This window comes from Salmo salar, chromosome ssa13 (genome assembly GCF_905237065.1).
Source record: "Salmo salar chromosome ssa13, Ssal_v3.1, whole genome shotgun sequence".
In the NCBI taxonomy this organism is placed as follows: Eukaryota; Metazoa; Chordata; class Actinopteri; order Salmoniformes; family Salmonidae; genus Salmo; species Salmo salar.
In genome coordinates, this window is record NC_059454.1 from 53,159,629 (window position 1) to 53,180,815 (window position 21,187).

General features: G+C 50.7%; 1 protein-coding gene across 3 annotated transcripts in view; it reads right to left on the reverse strand.

Annotated features, from left to right (window-relative positions):
- Positions 1-21,187, reverse strand: part of LOC106567410 (sarcoplasmic/endoplasmic reticulum calcium ATPase 1) — a 92,246-nt gene that overhangs the window by 29,833 nt on the left and 41,226 nt on the right. For all 3 annotated transcript variants that reach the window (XM_014136608.2, XM_014136610.2, XM_014136609.2), the window contains 6 exons: positions 20,406-20,486; positions 19,568-19,653; positions 19,074-19,229; positions 18,778-18,919; positions 13,678-13,844; positions 363-451 (listed from right to left, as the gene is read on the reverse strand). In XM_014136608.2, coding sequence (XP_013992083.1) covers positions 363-451; positions 13,678-13,844; positions 18,778-18,919; positions 19,074-19,229; positions 19,568-19,653; positions 20,406-20,486 — 721 coding nt within the window. The remainder of the gene's footprint in view (positions 1-362; positions 452-13,677; positions 13,845-18,777; positions 18,920-19,073; positions 19,230-19,567; positions 19,654-20,405; positions 20,487-21,187) is intronic.

Sequence of the window (21,187 nt, forward strand, 5' to 3'; positions counted from 1 at the left end):
TTAACAGCAGGCCGGCCAGATGAAAGTAGTCGTGGTGGGACCAAGGCTTTTCCACTACCGCCTGTAAAAATAGGTGTTTGTCTGGCGGAGGGTTAACAATGGCCAGCCTTAACTTTGCTCTGGGGCTCAGTGTTTTCAGACTCTGGACCACACTCAACACACAATTTACTGGGAAGTGTAGGAGATATACATCATAGTGTGTGTGTGTGTGTGTGTGTGTTTGTTAGTTTGTGTATGCATGGGTGCGTGTGCGTGTTTCCCACTTTGATTCCACAGTCACCACGAGTTGTAACCTGAAATCACACTTACAGTAATTTGCACTCTGTACACTAATACAAAGAAAGGCAGGAGGGGACACTCACACTTGCCCTTCAGGGGCATAGGTTGAGCCAGTTATAGAGAACTCATGGACATCACAGCTGGAATCCTCCACCTTGTCCACCACAAACATCTGGAGAGAGAAAAGAGTTGGGATAGATAAAGCAGGTTAATGTAGGCTAGGATATCATCAAAGAGTATACATTAACTCTGTGCCAGGGTTTCCCAGAGTTCTGTACAGGGCCATGGGAGAGGTGAAGGACGTGCCCGCCCCGGGCCGCTGACGCAGAGGGAAACACACTCACGCACGCTCCCATTCAATTGTAGCACCACTCAACTAAGGGCTTTCCCACCACATAACGTCACACAGCAGTTTTTTTTCAGTCCTTTCTTTCCTTCTCTATTTTTCCAGCAGGCATTGGTTCCTGTGTTTACTGACCTTGGGACCAAACTATACCCTAAGCTACCAGTCTGTAATCCTGGCATACATAGCATATCACTAACCACACCATTAGTGGAAGGCTAAGACTTGGGGGGGGAAACAGCGAGCGAGAATGAGAAAGCAAGTTGTTTCCCAGGTCAAACTTTGTTTTGATGTCTGTCTGTCCTTCCCTGTGATCAGACTACTGTGTTGCCCAGAGTTCTGCTTTGTCTGTGCTAATGTATTGATTTCCTGTGTAGAGAGCCCAGCCCAGAACAATTAGGGTTTGGCTATGCTGGCAGGTCTTTTAGACTGGCAGCCCAGTGGTGAGGGTGGGGGTTCTACTGTAGCCTTGGATCTGCCCCTTCTCTCCTGTGTGTGTGTGTGTATGTGTGTTACATGCATGCGATCTGGCCCTCTCCTCTCGCTCTTGTTCTGGTTGCAGCGGTGATAACAGGTGGAATGGATCTGATGTAGTTCATTTATGGGAGTGCATCGATTGGCTTGTCACAGGGGTCTGTTGTTCCAGTCACACTGGCTGGGACCACTGAGGAGGTTACAAACAGACACACAGCCTTTGACTTTCCTCACATCAATATCTCTGTATCTCTTGCCATCTGGACCTGACACAACCATAGTAACCATGGAGAGAAGGGAGGAGATTGGCTAGAGCGGTCAGGTCGCACACACACTAAGGAAAATACTCCCTCCTGTCCAGGCTTTACTCGACTTTAAAGTCAATTAAATCTGGACGATTAAAAATTAATGAAGCAGTTGTCAAAAAAAAAAAAAAAAAAAATAAGAGTATTTTCCCTTCAGAACATCTGCTGCTATTGCTTCTAGAGGGTGTGTGTGTTCCGTTTATGCCGAGAGTACTTTACAAAACACGTGAAATCTACTCCAGCTGAGAAGGTCTTTAACATTACAGATCAGTCATGTCTGGAACTGCTCATTTAGACAACAGGAAGTCGTACTCAGACCATTTCAAAATGAACAGTGACTAGCTAATAACATTGGTTATCTATCAATTTAAAGACACTGCAAACGATGTATCTATCTAGTCAGTCTAGGGTCTAACCTGACTATGATGGCTAGCTCTATGCGGTGCTGGATGCTCAGGTGACATACAGGTTCTCTAGGATAGATCGAGCATCAAGAACAACAACCCTCCTCTGTCAGTACTGAAAGCTTCTGTGGCAATCTACCTACCTTGGGCCTCCTCAGTCCTCATCCAACAGTAACGGAGTAACAAACTGAATAATGTGAATGAGAAAAATGACTAGACTGATAAATAACCGCTGTGATTGCTGCCCCAGTGTGTCTGTGGCCCAGATCCTACACTGTTCTTTAGGAGATGAGATAGGAGCTGGATTCTGGGGCTTAAATCTTTTTTCCACTGATCCTGGATATGTGACCTTGGAGCCCAGGAGACGATTGCAATAATTATTGGAAAGGGGATACCTAGCCAGTTGCACAACTAAATGCATACCCACCCAAAATGCGTCTTCCACATTTAAACCAACTCCTCTGAATCTTAGAGGTGCAGAGGGCTGTCTTAATCGACGTCCACGTCATTGGTGCCCAGGGCAGTTGTTGTTGGGGTGTAACTGCCTTGCTCATTCGATCCAGCAACCTTTAGGTTACTGGCCCAACGCTCTAAACCGCTAGGCTACCTGCTGCCACTTATTGTGCATAGTCCCTGACAAGTAAGCTAATAACATAAAATACATGTCAAATCAAACTGTCATATGCGCCGAATACCACAAGTGTAGTCCTTACCATGGAATGCTTACTTACAAGCCCTTAACCAACAGTGCAGTTCAAGAAGAGTTAAGAAAATAGTCAATGTGCTGGGGTACAGGTTACTGAGATAATGTTTTACCACATGGCCTATCAGGACTGCTATTAGCTTATTTGTAATAACTGCTATTTCAGTGTTTTGGTCATGTTGGTCACTGCATATTTCTCTCACTATCAGTGATGTGGTTTCCATGGAAACAAGGCACTACACGATTCATATGAACCAATGGTGCCTATCTGTAGAAGTTGAAACTCTCCTCAATACAATTTGACTTGCCCTGTATTGTACTGTGTTGGCAGCAGTACCAAAGTGAGAGTGTCCCTGCTCTGTGTACTGGAAATGAAATGGTATGATGTCATAGAGGGTATTCACTCCTCTGTGTGTGACCGTGCCCTGGGATATCCCCTTGGCTGGGAAAGCAGGATATGACAGGGCTACGGGACACAGACGTTCTTATCAGAACCATATGGCACAGTAAGACCCAGCTTAAGGTCACGGACACACGCTTGCACACACACGGACAGGCAGACACGCACGGACAGGCAAGGCACGCACGGAGGCAGGCACACGCACGCAGGCACACAGAAACACGCAGACGCGCAGGCAGGCAGGCAGACGCACGCACATAGGCACGCACGCACGGAGACACGCACTGACGCTGGCAGACGGGCACGCACGCACGCAGGCAGGCAGACGGGCACGCACTGACGCAGGCAGGCGGGCACGCACTGACGCAGGCAGGCGGGCGCGGCGCACCAGGCAGGCAGGCAGGCACACTCAGGCAGGCAGGCAGGCAGGCAGGCAGGCACACTCAGGCAGGCAGGCACACTCAGGCAGGCAGGCACACTCAGGCAGGCAGGCAGGCAGGCAGGCAGGCAGGCACACTCAGGCAGGCAGGCAGGCAGGCAGGCAGGCACACTCAGGCACACTCAGGCAGGCAGGCAGGCAGGCACACTCAGGCAGGCAGGCAGGCAGGCACACTCAGGCAGGCAGGCAGGCAGGCACACTCAGGCAGGCAGGCAGGCAGGCACACTCAGGCAGGCAGGCAGGCAGGCAGGCACACTCAGGCAGGCAGGCAGGCACACTCAGGCAGGCAGGCAGGCACACTCAGGCAGGCAGGCAGGCAGGCCACACTCAGGCAGGCAGGCAGGCAGGCACACTCAGGCAGGCAGGCACAGGCAGGCAGGCAGGCACACTCAGGCAGGCAGGCACACTCAGGCAGGCAGGCACACTTAGGCAGGCAGGCAGGCAGGCAGGCACACTCAGGCAGGCAGGCAGGCAGGCAGGCACACTCAGGCAGGCAGGCAGGCAGGCAGGCACACTCAGGCAGGCAGGCAGGCAGGCAGGCACACTCAGGCAGGCAGGCAGGCAGGCACACTCAGGCAGGCAGGCAGGCAGGCAGGCACACTCAGGCAGGCAGGCAGGCGCAGGCAGGCAGGCAGGCACACTCAGGCAGGCAGGCAGGCAGGCAGGCACACTCAGGCAGGCAGGCAGGCAGGCACACTCAGGTAGGCAGGCAGGCAGGCACAGTCAGGCAGGTAGGCAGGCAGGCAGGCACACTCAGGCAGGCAGGCAGGCAGGCAGGCACACTCAGGCAGGCAGGCAGGCAGGCAGGCAGGCACACTCAGGCAGGCAGGCAGGCACACTCAGGCAGGCAGGCAGGCAGGCAGGCACACTCAGGCAGGCAGGCAGGCACACTCAGGCAGGCAGGCAGGCAGGCACACTCAGGCAGGCAGGCAGGCAGGCACACTCAGGCAGGCAGGCAGGCAGGCAGGCAGGCAGGCAGGCAGGCACACTCAGGCAGGCAGGCAGGCAGGCAGGCACACTCAGGCAGGCAGGCAGGCAGGCAGGCACACTCAGGCAGGCAGGCAGGCAGGCAGGCACACTCAGGCAGGCAGGCACGGCAGGCACACTCAGGCAGGCAGGCAGGCAGGCACACTCAGGCAGGCAGGCAGGCACACTCAGGCAGGCAGGCAGGCAGGCAGGCAGGCAGGCAGGCAGGCACACTCAGGCAGGCAGGCAGGCACACTCAGGCAGGCAGGCAGGCACACTCAGGCACACTCAGGCAGGCAGGCAGGCACACTCAGGCAGGCAGGCAGTCAGGCAGGCACACTCAGGCAGGCAGGCAGTCAGGCAGGCACACTCAGGCAGGCAGGCAGGCAGCAGGCACACTCAGGCAGGCAGGCACACTCAGGCAGGCAGGCACACTCAGGCAGGCAGGCACACTCAGGCAGGCAGGCAGGCAGGCATACTCAGGCAGGCAGGCAGGCAGGCACACTCAGGCAGGCAGGCAGGCAGGCAGGCAGGCAGGCACACTCAGGCAGGCAGGCAGGCAGGCAGGCACACTCAGGCAGGCAGGCACACTCAGGCAGGCAGGCACACTCAGGCAGGCAGGCACACTCAGGCAGGCAGGCAGGCACACTAAGGCAGGCAGGCAGGCAGGCACACTAAGGCAGGCAGGCACACTCAGGCAGGCAGGCACACTCAGGCAGGCAGGCACACTCAGGCAGGCAGGCACACTCAGGCAGGCAGGCACACTCAGGCAGGCAGGCAGGCACACTCAGGCAGGCAGGCAGGCACACTCAGGCAGGCAGGCAGGCAGGCAGGCAGGCAGGCAGGCAGGCACACTCAGGCAGGCACACTCAGGCAGGCAGGCAGGCAGGCACACTCAGGCAGGCAGGCAGGCAGGCAGGCACACTCAGGCAGGTAGGCAGGCAGGCAGGCACACTCAGGCAGGCAGGCAGGCAGGCAGGCAGGCAGGCACACTCAGGCAGGCAGGCAGGCAGGCAGGCAGGCAGGCAGGCAGGCAGGCAGGCAGGCAGGCAGGCAGGCAGGCACATAGGCAGGCAGGCAGGCACATAGGCAGGCAGGCACCCTCAGGCAGGCAGGCAGGCAGGCAGGCACCCTCAGGCAGGCAGGCAGGCACACTCAGGCAGGCAGGCACACTCAGGCAGGCAGGCAGGCAGGCACACTCAGGCAGGCAGGCACACTCAGGCAGGCAGGCACACTCAGGCAGGCAGGCACACTCAGGCAGGCAGGCACACTCAGGCAGGCAGGCACACTCAGGCAGGCAGGTACACTCAGGCAGGCAGGCAGGCACACTCAGGCAGGCAGGCAGGCACACTCAGGCAGGCAGGCAGGCACACTCAGGCAGGCAGGCAGGCACACTCAGGCAGGCAGGCACACACACTCAGGCAGGCACACACACACACTCAGGCAGGCACACACACACACTCAGGCAGGCAGGCAGGCAAACACACACTCAGGCAGGCACACACACACACTCAGGCAGGCACACACACACACTCAGGCAGGCAGGCAGGCATGCAGGCACGCACACACACTCAGGCAGGCACGCACACACACTCAGGCAGGCAGGCAGGCACACACACACACTCAGGCAGGCACACACACACACACTCAGGCAGGCAGGCAGCCCAGCAGGCACACACACACACTCAGGCAGGCACACACACACACTCAGGCAGGCACCCCCCGGCAGGCAGGCAGGCAAACCCCTCAGGCAGGCACACACACACACTCAGGCAGGCAGGCAGGCATGCAGGCACGCACACACACACATTCAGGCAGGCAGGCAGGCAGGCAGGCACACTCAGGCAGGCACACTCAGGCAGGCAGGCAGGCAGGCACACACAGGCAGGCAGGCAGGCAGGCACACACAGGCAGGCAGGCAGGCAGGCACGCACACTCAGGCAGGCAGGCAGGCAGGCACGCACACTCAGGCAGGCAGGCAGGCAGGCACGCACACTCAGGCAGGCAGGCAGGCAGGCACGCACACTCAGGCAGGCAGGCAGGCAGGCACACTCAGGCAGGCAGGCAGGCAGGCACACTCAGGCAGGCAGGCAGGCAGGCACACTCAGGCAGGCAGGCAGGCAGGCAGGCACACTCAGGCAGGCAGGCAGACACACTCAGGCAGGCAGGCAGGCAGGCAGGCAGGCAGGCAGACACACTCAGGCAGGCAGGCAGGCAGGCAGGCAGACACACTCAGGCAGGCAGGCAGGCAGGCAGGCAGGCACACTCAGGCAGGCAGGCAGGCAGGCAGGCACACTCAGGCAGGCAGGCAGACACACTCAGGCAGGCAGGCAGGCAGGCAGGCAGGCAGGCAGGCAGGCAGGCAGGCAGACACACTCAGGCAGGCAGGCAGGCAGGCAGGCAGACACACTCAGGCAGGCACACAGACTCAGGCAGGCAGGCAGGCACACACACTCAGGCAGGCAGGCAGGCAGGCAGGCACACTCAGGCAGGCAGGCAGGCAGGCAGGCAGGCACACACACTCAGGCAGGCAGGCAGGCACACACACTCAGGCAGGCAGGCAGGCACACACACGCAGGCAGGCAGGCAGGCACACACACGCAGGCAGGCAGGCACACACACTCAGACAGACACACACACTCAGACAGGCAGGCAGGCACACACACTCAGGCAGGCAGGCAGGCACACACACTCAGACAGGCACACACACTCAGGCAGGCAGGCAGGCACACACACTCAGGCAGGCAGGCACACACACTCAGGCAGGCAGGCAGGCACACACACTCAGGCAGGCAGGCAGGCACACACACTCAGGCAGGCAGGCAGGCAGGCAGGCACACACACTCAGGCAGGCAGGCAGGCACACACACTCAGGCAGGCAGTCAGGCACACACTCTCAGGCAGGCAGGCAGGCACACCAGGCAGGCAGGCACACACACACTCAGGCAGTTAGGCAGGCACACACACTCAGGCAGGCAGGCACACACACTCAGGCAGGCAGGCACACACACTCAGGCAGTTAGGCAGGCACACACACTCAGGCAGTTAGGCAGGCACACACACTCAGGCAGGCAGGCACACACACTCAGGCAGGCAGGCAGGCACACACACTCAGGCAGGCAGGCAGGCAGGCACACACACTCAGGCAGGCAGGCACACACAGGCAGGCAGGCACACACAGGCAGGCAGGCAGGCAGGCACACACAGGCAGGCAGGCAGGCAGGCAGGCAGGCAGGCAGGCACACACAGGCAGGCAGGCAGGCAGGCACACACACTCAGGCAGGCAGGCAGGCAGGCAGGCACACACACTCAGGCAGGCAGGCAGGCACACACACTCAGGCAGGCAGGCAGGCAGGCAGGCACACACACTCAGGCCGGCAGGCAGGCAGGCAGGCAGGCACACACACTCAGGCAGGCAGGCAGGCACACACACTCAGGCAGGCAGGCAGGCAGGCAGGCAGGCAGGCACACACACACTCAGGCAGGCAGGCAGGCACACACACACTCAGGCAGGCAGGCAGGCACACACACTCAGGCAGGCAGGCAGGCACACACACTCAGGCAGGCAGGCAGGCAGGCACACACACTCAGGCAGGCAGGCAGGCAGGCACACACACACACACCTCAGGCAGGCAGGCAGGCACACACACTCAGGCAGGCAGGCAGGCAGGCAGGCACACACACTAAGGCAGGCAGGCAGGCAGGCAGGCACACACACTCAGGCAGGCAGGCACACACACACTCAGGCAGGCACACACACACTCAGGCAGGCAGGCACACACACACTCAGGCAGGCACACACACACTCAGGCAGGCAGGCAGGCAGGCAGGCACACACACACACTCAGGCAGGCATGCACACACACACTCAGGCAGGCAGGCAGGCACACACACAGGCAGGCAGGCACACACACTCAGGCACACACACACTCAGGCACACACACACAGGCACACACACTCAGGCAGGCAGGCACACACACACACTCAGGCAGGCAGGCACACACACACACTCAGGCAGGCAGGCACACACACACACTCAGGCAGGCAGGCACACACACACACTCAGGCAGGCAGGCAGGCGCACACACACAGGCAGGCAGGCACACACACTCAGGCACACACACACACACACTCAGGCACACACACTCAGGCAGGCAGGCACACACACACACTCAGGCAGGCAGGCACACACACACACTCAGGCAGGCAGGCACACACACACACTCAGGCAGGCACACACACACACACTCAGGCAGGCAGGCAGGCACACACACACACTCAGGCAGGCAGGCACACACACACACTCAGGCAGGCAGGCAGGCACACACACTCAGGCAGGCAGGCAGGCACACACACACACTCAGGCAGGCAGGCAGGCACACACACACACTCAGGCAGGCAGGCAGGCACACACACACACACACTCAGGCAGGCAGGCACACACACACACTCAGGCAGGCAGGCACACACACTCAGGCAGGCAGGCACACACTCAGGCAGGCAGGCAGGCAGGCACACACACACACACTCAGGCAGGCAGGCAGGCAGGCACGCACACACACTCAGGCAGGCAGGCAGGCAGGCACACACACACACACACTCAGGCAGGCAGGCACACACACTCAGGCAGGCAGGCAGGCAGGCAGGCAGGCACACACACACTCAGGCAGGCAGGCAGGCAGGCACACACACTCAGGCAGGCAGGCAGGCAGGCACACACACTCAGGCAGGCAGGCAGGCAGGCACACACACACAGGCAGGCAGGCAGGCACACGCAGGCAGGCAGGCAGGCACACACAGGCAGGCAGGCAAGCACAGGCAGGCAGGCAAGCACAGGCAGGCAGGCAAGCACAGGCAGGCAGGCAAGCACAGGCAGGCAGGCAAGCACAGGCAGGCAGGCAAGCACACACACACACACACGCACACTGACAGGCGCACACACACAGGCAGGCAGGCACACAGGCAGACATAACTCACAAGCCAAGGAAAATGTAGAGTATGATACTTTTTTTTTTTTTTTAAGTCAAACATATTGCAAATTAAAGCTCTACAAATCCACATATGATCCTTGCTCCTGGACTGGCATCCTGGAAACCCTGAAATGCCCTTAAGGTTCCATCATCACTCCAAAACAAAATGGAAAAACACCACTGACCCAATGTTAGGACTGAGGAGAGAGTTCCTTTAATTTATTTTTGTTAACCTTGATTTATACAGGTTAGTCTCAGAGACAAAATCTATAATACAAGAGAGACCTGGGCTCAAAATGGCAGCAGTAAGTCAGGGACCATTTCCCCTGGTGTTTCCTATCAGGTAAATTCTATCACTCAAAACTATGATGGAAAAACAACACTGCACCACGGTGAAGACTGAGGAGGGAGAGCAGGTCTGTGTTTCCCTTAATCTCTCAGCTGCATTAAGCTAATATACCCTGGGCCCTGAAGGTAAATATTTACCAGAGAGAGCAGAGCAGCTGAGTCCCAAATGGCACCCTTTTCCCTTTATAGAGCACTACTTTTGACCAGAGACCATAGGTTTGGGTGTCAACCCAGGTCTCTTTCCAGCAGCCAGGTTCCTAGGTAGGCAAGGAGTGACCAGGGATAGCTGTTAGCTCAGCTCAGGGAGATTACCCAGTTCTGTTATACTTCCACAGGACAGTATGGAACTCCCGCTCTCCCTCTTTCTCTCTCTCTCTCTGATGCTGCTGATGGTTGGAACAATGTATACACATTACTGACTGGGGCAAGTGGTCAGTTTCTACTAGCCACGTCATCACAGAGAGGGTAAGGGAGGAGGGAGAGAGAGCAAGATATACAGAGAGAAAGAGCGAAAGAGGGGCAAGAGAGCAGCATCCTTTCAGCAGGAAACACACCAGTTGTGCAACTCTCTAGAGCTTCTTATACACGCAGATGCACTGCATGCAGAAACACACACAGGAAAGGCAGCAGAGCAGCACGGAAGAGATAGCTCAAACCTCCTGAGAATATCATACAAATACAGTAAAACAGCAGGGACAAACAAATATAAATGCAATCACACACAGAAAAATGTGGCCTCACTTAGAAATGTCCTTGTTTTTGAAAGAAAAGCACATTTTGTTCCATTTTAAAATAACATAAAAATGATCAGAAATACAGTGTAGACATTGTTAATGTTGTAAATGACTATTGTAGCTTGAAACGGCCATTTTGAGTCTGTAATCGAACCCACAAATGCTGATGGTCCAGATACTCAACTAGTCTAAAGAAGGCCAGTTTTATTGCTTCTTTAATCAGAACAGTTTTCAGCTGTGCTAACATAATTGCAAAAGGGTTTTCCAATGATCAATTAGCCTTTTAAAATGATAAACTTGGATTAGCTAACACAACGTGCCATTGAAACACAGAAGTGATGTTGCTGATAATGGGCCTCTGTACGCCTATGTAGGTATTCCATAAAAATCTGGCGTTTCCAGCTACAATAGTCATTTATAACATTAACAATGTCTACACTATTTCTGATCAATTTGTAGTCATTTTAAAAATGGACAAAAAAAATAAGTGCTTTTCTTTCAAAAACAAGGACATTTCTACGTGACCCCAAACCTTTGAATGGTAGTGTATGTGTGAAGGGAACAGGCTACATCTCAGTCATCAAATTTGATATACACATACATAGACACACAATGCCCTTTGCACCCTCAGGTCTACACATAAAACACCAACGCCCACTGGTGACCTGGGTTGAGCTCTTAGTTTTCACATCAATAAGCAAATACAAATACATGGACTCCATGACAGACAGACAACACACACACAGAGAGAGAGCGAGGGTAGAGAGAGCGAGAGAGCCCAGGAAGCAACACGTCAAGTCCAGATAAAACTAGACTGCAGTTAAAACAAACACCAGACTTTTTTTATAGACCATGTTCTGGATGGCCTGTATGTAAAAGCACTGCCTGGCACACTTGCTGTACAGTACTGTAACTGAACAGTTTGGCAAACACCCTTTAAGGTAGCCTAGGCAGCCGCTAGTGGATGCTAGATCTCCACTATCGTTTAGTCTTAATGTGCTCAGCTGGGAATACACTTGTGTCCTCCGGTGACCTCTTCCAACATAAATCATCATCCATTCAGGCTGCAAAGGCATTGGTTCCTCCTTAACTAGCTTTAATGGCGTGCCTCCAAAAAAAAAACGGAATATATGCTATGCATACAGTCTTAAAATACCACAATTTTGGAATTTTATGACAACTTCAGGATGTTGCACACTGCGTTTAGCCAATCAGGTTGCAACAGTGTTGTTTACCCCTGGCTGAACGCGGGGCACAACATCAGGAAGTAGCATCTAGCATGGTGGTGGGAAATTGTGTTTTATTATGACAGTATGCATCTTGCATCCTGTGTTTTCTGCAGTGGCTAGTTAACCCTATCAGTCCCAAGACCCTAGCAAAAATCTGCTTTCCATGTATCTGACTTTCCTTTATCTGCATGTCCAGCCCTTATATTTAGCCTCACAATGAAGTATTTTACCATTTCCTTTTCAGGACAACCAAGGCTACAAATAGAACACAAAACAATGACAAATAGTTGCATTCATGAATTATTGACAAATGGCAATATATATATATATATATTTTTTTTTATTATTTTTTTTTTTCAATGGTCCACCAAAGCAAAAACCTGATAAAAATGATTTTATATGAATGCTATAAGTTGTTTGCTCAGTGGGAAATGAATATCCAACTAGTCAGTGACAACTGTGTGGAGTGTGTGTGTCAGCAACTGTTTGAGCTTATTACAGTATTAGACACTATGTCTTGGGATATCCTATGATCTTCTAACGACTCTTGTAGCTAGCAAAACATGTGCATGCTCGTTAGTCTCAGCTTTTCATGGATAGCTTTTACATTTTTTGTAGTTCAAAACATTCGGACTCTGAGTTTTTTGTAAAAAGACACATCCCCGGGCCCCTTCGGGATCCCGCCCTTGTCTCACAAACACGCACTAGCTCAGCCCCCGTTAATCATGTTTTATGTATGAACCAATCACTGGGGGAAACGAGTGTATTACCAGCTGAGCATATTAAGCCTAGAAGATCGTGGAGCTCTAGCACCCACTAGCAGCTGCCTAGGCTACCTTAAAAGGAACAGGCTTCATCGCAGTCATCAAATTTGATTAAAATATTGACTTAAAGGCAACTTTCATATTCCAATTGGCGAATAATATACTGGCCAGCATGTACAATTTAGAGGTACAACAAATTTGAAATGCAGTTTGATCTTTCTCATAGGTGAGAGGTCAGGTGTGAGGCAAAGAGGAGTTAACTGTGGTTAGGCGGTGTGTGTGTGTGTGTACGCTGGGTGGGGTGTGAGCCAGATCCTGCTCCAGAGGCTAAATGGAAGCCAAGACAAACAGTGGCCCTGGCATTTCCTCTGTGGTAGAGCAGAGCAGGCACACACCCACCCAACAAAGGTGTGGAGAGGAACGGGATAGGCTGTGGGATTCCACAAGAGTGACAATATGGGTGCGTGTCTGAATCCTGTGCTGGCACTGTGTGTGTAGCCTATTTTTCTGTACATGAAGGTCTCTAATGGTTATTTAGCAGCTGCAGGTTTGACATTTGAAAACATATCTGTGCTCGGAGCCTCCTGCCTGCTGGCTGTCTGTGCCAGCCTCTCTCAGGGTCAGTGAGAGGGCCATGTAGTACTGTGGCCTACAGTACAGGGTGCCGTTTGGTCCTGCCAGCCTGCATGCCTGCCCTGTCTAGGCTAGCTACACCAGCTCTCAAATGGCTGGTTGACGGTAAACATTACAACACCGCAGGGATTTTCCATCACTACTAACCCCACCTGTCCCTCATCCAAAACCTGTGTGCACACGCGCGCCTGCGTGTCCAAACCCAACACTAACAGTATTTCACTGGAAAGAACACAGATGTGCTTTTGCGATTAGGTTGTTCATGAGTTTGGCTAATCTTAACACAGAATATAATCTGACTGAAGGCTTCTCAGTATGAAGGAAGTGTCAATCATTTATAAAGATAGAGGTAGATTACAATGCTTTGGTTTTTCTCTGAACTCGATGAAACTAAATATACTGGGCTGGTACAACGACAAAACATCCTCTACAACTGCAAGTAGCCTAGTGGTTAGATAAGTGGGCCTGCAACCAAAAGGTTGTCGGGTAGTATCCCAAGATCAATGGGGGGAAAAGTGTGGGTATCCTATGTGTCATCTCCTGCCTTTGTGCACTTAAAAACGTTTTTTTTCTTTACAAGAAGCTTTATCACAGCGCATGTGAACAGCTGTCAATCGCACTACTATTACAGTCGCACATCAAACCATTCACTCTAAATATCACTTGAAAGTTTTTCCCAGACTCACCCTGCAGACAGACATCTGGTTAGTGGTGAGGGTGCCAGTCTTGTCCGAGCAGATGACAGAGGTGCAGCCCAGGGTCTCCACAGAGGGCAGGCTGCGGACGATGGCATTCTTTTTGGCCATGCGTCGGGTCCCCAGCGCCAGGCAGGTGGTGATAACAGCGGGTAGACCTGAGAGAGGCAGGATTGGATAGAGTGGAATGGACCGATACAGTACAATAACATGGACAGTAGTGGTGCACGGGTCAGCTGTTTGTTCACCAGCAGTCGCCCGCAATTGCTAATAACCCATCCGCAACGTGACAGTGAAAATCTGAGACCCGCATCAGACTCTAACCTGCAAATATAGAAAATGCACTGTAGGCTAGTCAGAGATGGCATAACGATTTTTTGACAGGAGGTTCAGGATTTTTTGGTGCCTAATTTAGATATGTTTCTGCTTATAATTTGACATTATGGTAGGCTATTAGTTATTGAACTTAATAATTAGATACGGGAAGCTTCTCTGTCATTAGATGTTGCCCTAGAAGACTAAATAAACCCTTGCTCACCAGAATAATAACATAAATGATAGAATGAATGCTTCAACCTAGTTGACATCCTCTCTGCTTCTGTTAAGGGACCTGGGAGAAAATTCTATAATGCAAAATGTCCAAAATTACATCAATTTGACCGGTAGTAAGGAAATAGAAAGCTGTGTGAAAACAACCCAACATGTTTCTGATAATATTTCAGTTCAGCCTGGATAAATATTTTATGTGGTTGAAAAGATAGGGACCGTCTGTAGAGGTCCTAACTGTGCATTGTTCCTCCACTCCTGTTCCCGAATCAAAATGTACATTTGGTGTATCATTTTACTGCAAGAAATGCTTAATACTGCAGGAGTTATTATTAAGGCAATGTGAGAGGTTATAGACCAGTGTCCAGATTTCAGTTTCCATTTAACCCATCTGAACACCGGGCTACAGTTCAATTGACGTGCCATAGGCCTATTTGAAGTTCCCGTCTTGTCACTGTCGAATTTGTATAGCACCTCACAATCCCACATAACATAGAGACACTGCAATCAGCCTCTTTTAGCACTTCAAATCTTTCCCAAAAGTAACTTTTTTGTCCCTCTTTTTTTTTTTTTCACTACCCATTTCGCAGTTTTTCTTTTATTGAATTAAACTTAAACATTGTCTTTTTTGCCTCAGTCGATCTACACTACATTACCAACAGTATGGCGACACCCGCTCGAACATCTTATTCCAAAATCATGGGCATAAATATGGAGTTGGTCCCCCCTTTGCTGATATAACAGCCTCCACTCTACTGGGAAGGCGTTCTACTAGATGTGGAAACATTGTTGCGGGGACTTGTTCCATTCAGCCACAACAGCATTAGTGAGGCCTGGCTCGCAGTCCGCGTTCCAATTCATCCTAAAGGTGTTCGATGGGGTTGAGGTCAGGGCTCTGTGCAGGCCAGTCAAGTTCTTCCACACCAATCTTGACAAACCATTTCTGTATGGACCTCGCTTTGTGCACGGGGGCATTGTAATGCTGAAACAGGAAAGGGCTTTGCCCAAACTGTTGCCAAAGTTGGAAGCACAGAATTATCTAGAATGTCATTTTCGCTGCAGCGTTAACATTTCCCTTCACTGGAACTAAGGGGCCTAGCCCGGACCATGAAAAACAGCCCCAGACCACTGTTGATTTTAGGATTGTGTGCGGTTGCTCGGCCATAATAACCCATTTCATGAAGCTCCCGATGAACAGTTATTGTGCTGACATTGCTTCCAGAGGGAGTTTGGAACATGGTAGTGAGTTTTCCAACCGAGGACAGATGATTTTTTACACGCTTCAGCAGTCCCGTTCTGTGAGCTTGTGTGGCCTACCACTTCACGGCTGAGCCGTAGTTGCTCCTAGATGTTTCCACTTCACAATAAAAGCACTTACAGTTGACCGGGGCAGCTCTAGCAGGGCAGACATTTGACAAACTGTCATGTTGGAAATGTGGCATCCTATGACGGTGTCACATTGGCCTTACTGAAGAGCTCAGTGACTTTCATTCTACAGACAATGTTTGTCACTGGAGATTGCATGGTTGTGTGCTCAATTTTATACACCTGTCAGCAACGGCTGTGGCTGAAATAGCCGAATCCACTCATTTGAAGGGGTGTCCACATACTTTTGCATATACAGTGCTTTTGGAAAGAATTCAGGCCTTTTTCTTTTTCCACATTGTTAGGTTACAGCCTTATTCTAAAATGTATTGTTTTTTTCCCCCCTCATCAACACACACACACACACACACACACACACACACACACACTATCCCATAATGACAAAGCAAAAACAGATTTTTTGAAACTTTTGAATATGTATTAAAATAATTTAATACACTTACATAAGTATTCAGACCCTTTACTCCGTACTTTGTTGAAGCACCTTTGGCAGCGATTACAGCCTCTGGACTTCTTGGGTATGACGCTACAAGCTTGTATTTGAGGAGTTCCTCCCATTCTTGTCTGCAGATGCTATCAAGCTCTGTCGGGTTGTATGTGGAGAGTTGCTGCACAGCTATTTTCAGGTCTCTCCAGAGATGTTCGAGCGGGTTCAAGTCCGGGCTCTGCCTGGGCCACTCAAGGACATTCAGTGATTTGTCCCAAAGTCACTCCTGCTTAGGGTCGTTGTCCTGTTGGAAGGTGAACCCTCGCCCCAGTCTGAGGTCCTGAGCAGGTTTTCATCAAGGATCTCTGTACTTTGCGCCGGTCACCTTTGCCTCGATCCCGACTAGTCTCCCAGTCCCTGCAGCTGAAAAACATCCCCACAGGATGATGCTGCCACCAGCATGCTTCACCGTAGGGATGGTGCCAGGTTTCCTCCAGACGTGACGCTTGGCATTCAGGCCAAATTTGTGTTTCATCAGACCAGAAAAAAAAAAAATATATATGTTTCTCATGGTCTGAGAATCTTTGGGTGCCATTTGGCAAACTCCAAGCGGGCTGTCATGTGCGTTTTACTGAGGAGTGGCTTCCATCTGGCCACTCTACCATAAAGGCCTGATTGGTGGAGTGCTGCAGAGGTGGTTGTCCATAGGAATTCTCGAGCTCTGTCAGAATGACCATCGGGTTCTTGGTCACCTCACTGACCAAGGCCCTTCTTCACTGATTGCTCGGTTTGGCCGGGTGGCCAGCTCTAGAAAGAGTCTTGGTGGTTCCAAACTTCTTCCATTTAAGAATGATGGAGGTCACTGTGTTCTTGGGGACCTTCAATGCTGCAGATATGTTTTGGTACCGTTCCCCAGATCTGTGCCTCGACACAATCATGTCTCTGAGCTCTACAGAGAATTCCTTCGACCTCATGGCTTGGTTTTTGCTCCGACATGCACGGTCAACGGTGGGACCTTATATAGACAGGACCCCCATGAATCGGGTGTGTGCTTTTCTAAATCATGTCCAATCAATTGAATGTACCACAGGTGGACTCCAATAAAGTTAAACGGAAACAGGATGCACCTGAGCTCAATTTCAAGTCTCATAGCAAAGGGTCTTACAGTACCAGTCAAAAGTTTGGACACACCTACTCATTCAAGGGTTTTTCTTTATTTTTACTATATTGTAGAATAATAGTGAAGACATCAAAACTATTAAATAACATAGGGAATCACGTAGTAACCAACAACAAAAAGTGTTAAATAAATAGATATTTTATATTTGAGATTCTTCAAAGTAGCCACCCATTGACTTGATGACAGCTTTGCACACTCTTGCCATTCTCTCAACTAGCTTCACCTGGAATTATTTTCCAACAGTCTTGAAGGAGTTCCCACATATGCTGAGCACTTGTTTGCTGCTTTTCCTTCACTCTGCAGTCCAACTCATCCCAAACCATCTCAATTGGGTTGAGGTCGGGTGATTGTGGAGGCCAGGTCATCTGATGCAGCACTCCACCTCTCTCCTTGGACAAATAGCCCTTACACAGCCTGGAGTTGTGTTGGGTCATTGTCCTGTTGAAAATCAAAATTATAGTCCCACTAAGCCCAAACCAGATGGGATGGCATATCACTGCAGAATGCTGTGGTAGCCATGCTGGTTAAGTGTGTCTTGAATTCTAAATCACTGTGTCACCATCACACCTCCATGCTACACGGTGGGAACCACACATGCGGAGATCATCCATTCACCTACTCTGCGTCTCACAAAGACACGCCGGTTGAAACCAAAAACCTCACATTTGGACTCAGACCAAAAGGACAGATGTCCACCGGTCTAATGTCCATTGCTCGTGTTTCTCGGCCCAACCACTCCTTTAGTAGTGGTTTCTTTCCAGCAATTCAATTGAAGGCCTGATTCACGCAGTCTCCTCTGAACAGTTGATGTTGAGATGTGTCTGTTACTTGAACTCTGAAGCATTTATTTGGGCTGCAATTTCTGAGCCTGGTAACTAATGTAACTCTGGGTCCTCCTTTCCTGTGGCGGTCCTCATGAGAGACAGTTTCATCATAGCGCTCGATGGTTTTTGCGACTGCACTTGAAGAAACTTTCAAAGTTCTTGAAATTTTCCTCATTGACTGACCTTCATGTCTTAAAGTAATGGACTGTCTTTTCTCTTTGCGTATTTGAGCTGAGCTCTTCAGTAAGGCCTGAGTAAAAAAAAAAAAAGTTTAATTTTTTATTATGGGGTATTGTGTGTAGATTGCTGAGGAATTGTTTTTATTTAATCCATTTTCAAATACGGCTGTAATGTACCAAAATGTGGAAAAAGGGGTTTGAATACTTTGATGGCACTGTATTGTGTAGCTTAACATTTTCTGCACGTTACCAAAAAAGCGTTTGGTGATTGGGGTGTACGCAAATGGAGCATGTAAAGTTGGGCCCTAAAGCTTAGGCTTACGCACTAATGACATAACCTAAAAATAACAAAAGAATCATCTTAATGTAGACTATAAATATAAATTGTACAAGAATTATACATTTACAGATTTTTTGTAAGTATTGTTCTCTTTATTCAACTCACGCATCACTAATGGACAGCATAGGATAATTCAGAAAAAAAGAGAAAAAGAGAGGGGGGGGTTCGAGAGAGAGGCAGAGGGAAGGAAATAAGCTGTTCTCACATACCCTCAGGGATGGCGGCCACAGCCAGGGCCACAGCGATCTTAAAGTAGTAGATGGCCCCCCGCATCCAGGAACCCCCATGAACCGGGTCCCCAAAATGCCCGATGTTAATGACCCAGACGGCCACGCAGATCAGGGAGATGACCTTCAAGTTCAAAATAATGTCTGTTTTTTGGTGAAAATTGACATTTGTCTTGGGACTTCAAGTCACATGGCTCATACACATCACAGCAAACAGACAGAAAACGTATAGATATGATAGCGCAATAAATTAATACAACAATCATGGTAAAACCCACCTTGGAGAGCTGCTCTCCAAACTCATCCAGTTTCTGCTGCAGAGGAGTCTTCTCCTGCTCCGTGGCAGCCATCTGGTTCCGGATTTTACCGATCTCCGTGGACACGCCGGTGGAGACCACGATGCCGATGGCTCGCCCCGCAGCAATGTTAGTGCCCTGAGCAGGAAGAGGAGGTTAGCACAGAGTTAATATGGTGATCGAGTACACACTGATATCAAACCATGCATACTGCATCCATATGGGACCACTACTTGCAACTAACTCCTTCAGGTACGCAGATTATCTGCTGAACACATCTAAAGAAATGATGCATAGAGAACCGAGCTGCAACCCCACACACACACCTGATTCAAAAGGGAGATGGAAGTCAGAATTCCTGATATGGCTGATGAATGCAGCAGAGAGAGATAGTGTGCCTGTGTGTGTGTGTCTGTGTGTGTGTGTGTGTGTGAGAAAGAGTAGAGTTGGCTCCAAACAGGAAGTATAGTACTTACGGAAAACAGCATATTCTTCTTGTCTTGATTGACAGCTCTGGGGTCAGGGACGGGGTCGGTGTGTTTGATAACAGACACAGACTCGCCTGCAGAGACAGATTAATACACGCTGTTACACAAGATCCTACAAGCCATTAACAGTAAGATGTTACACAGGTTTTAGAACATTGTATTTAATCGTAAGAGGAACACCTAGGCCAGAGGTTTAATATTCTGTATTTTTTTGACAATGTTCTCGACTGCTTTAAAAGTCTATTCTACTCGGCCCATCACATTTGTAGCATGCTTTGGAATCTCACAAGATGCAGCAAGTCAGTCAGCCGTCCTGCCAGCCAGCCAGCCAGCCAGCCAGCCAGCCAGCCAGTGTCACGCCCTGACCTAAGAGAGCTGTTTTTTTCTCTGTTTAGTTAGGTCAGGGTGTGATAGGGGGTGGGCATTCTATATTTGTGTTTCTATGTTTTGGCCGGGTATGGTTTCCAATCAGAGGCAGCTGTCTATCGTTGTCTCTGATTGGAAGCCATACTTAAGCAGCGTTTTCCCACTTGGTTTTTTCGTGGGTAGTTGTTTTCTGTTTCGTGTATGTAACCTGACAGAACTGTTGGCTGTCGTTTTGTTTATCAAAGTGTTTCGTTTTCATTAAATCTAATTATGAGCACTCAACACGCTGCGCCTTGGTCCCCTCTATACGACGCCCGTTACATTCAGTTTGTTTGGTTTATATGGATCCCCATTAGCTTTTGCCGAAGCAGCAGCTATTCTTCCTGGGGTCCACACAAAAACATAAAAAACAGGACAAGTAACAAAATGCTGACAGCCAGCCAGCCAGTATGTACCCTACCTGTGAGAATAGACTGGTCCACTCTAAGGGTGGTAGACTTGATGGAGGTGATCCTGATGTCAGCAGGGACCTTGTCACCAACTAGACAACACAACAATACAGACTGGGTTTAGAAGAGAAGACAGATTGTTTATAACTAAGTCATTGAATGAAAGCATTAGGTTAACATTGTACAGAGGGAGAAAGCAGACGCAAGGGGGAGGAAGAGAGACAAAGTTGAGTGAAGAGGGGTAGGAAGAAAGAGAAAGAAAGCAAAAGGTGTGTTTGATTTTAAATGACTATATCTCTGCTCTCTGTAGTGACCTGGGAAAGTGAGTCTGGCGGGCCAGGAGATGTAATGACAAAGGAAACGAGAAGACAGCGGCCTAGCTGTCCCCAGGTGACCACTCAATTTCAACCTATCGAATCGCAGCATTCACACAAAGCCACAAGCAAAAAAAATGAGAACCCTGGCTTAGCCTCACAAGTCAACAATCAACCAACAGCAGGCATCAACACAGATCGAGTCACAACAAATTGATTCCACACTCACGCTCGGCATCAGAGAAATCTTTTAGTTCCCATATCACAGCGCGATAAAGCCAGATACATTACATGCATTAATCCAAGCTGCTTGTCTTTAATCTGTTTTCTCCTCTTTGGCTGTTGTATATTAAAGTCATATTTCAGGACAGGGTGTTTAGTTGTCATGGGCCTGTGGCACCTAACGTCTTTTGAGCCATGCACATTGCTTCCACTGCACACTTTTGTTATAGCTTCACAAACAGCGTTGGGGCTTTTTG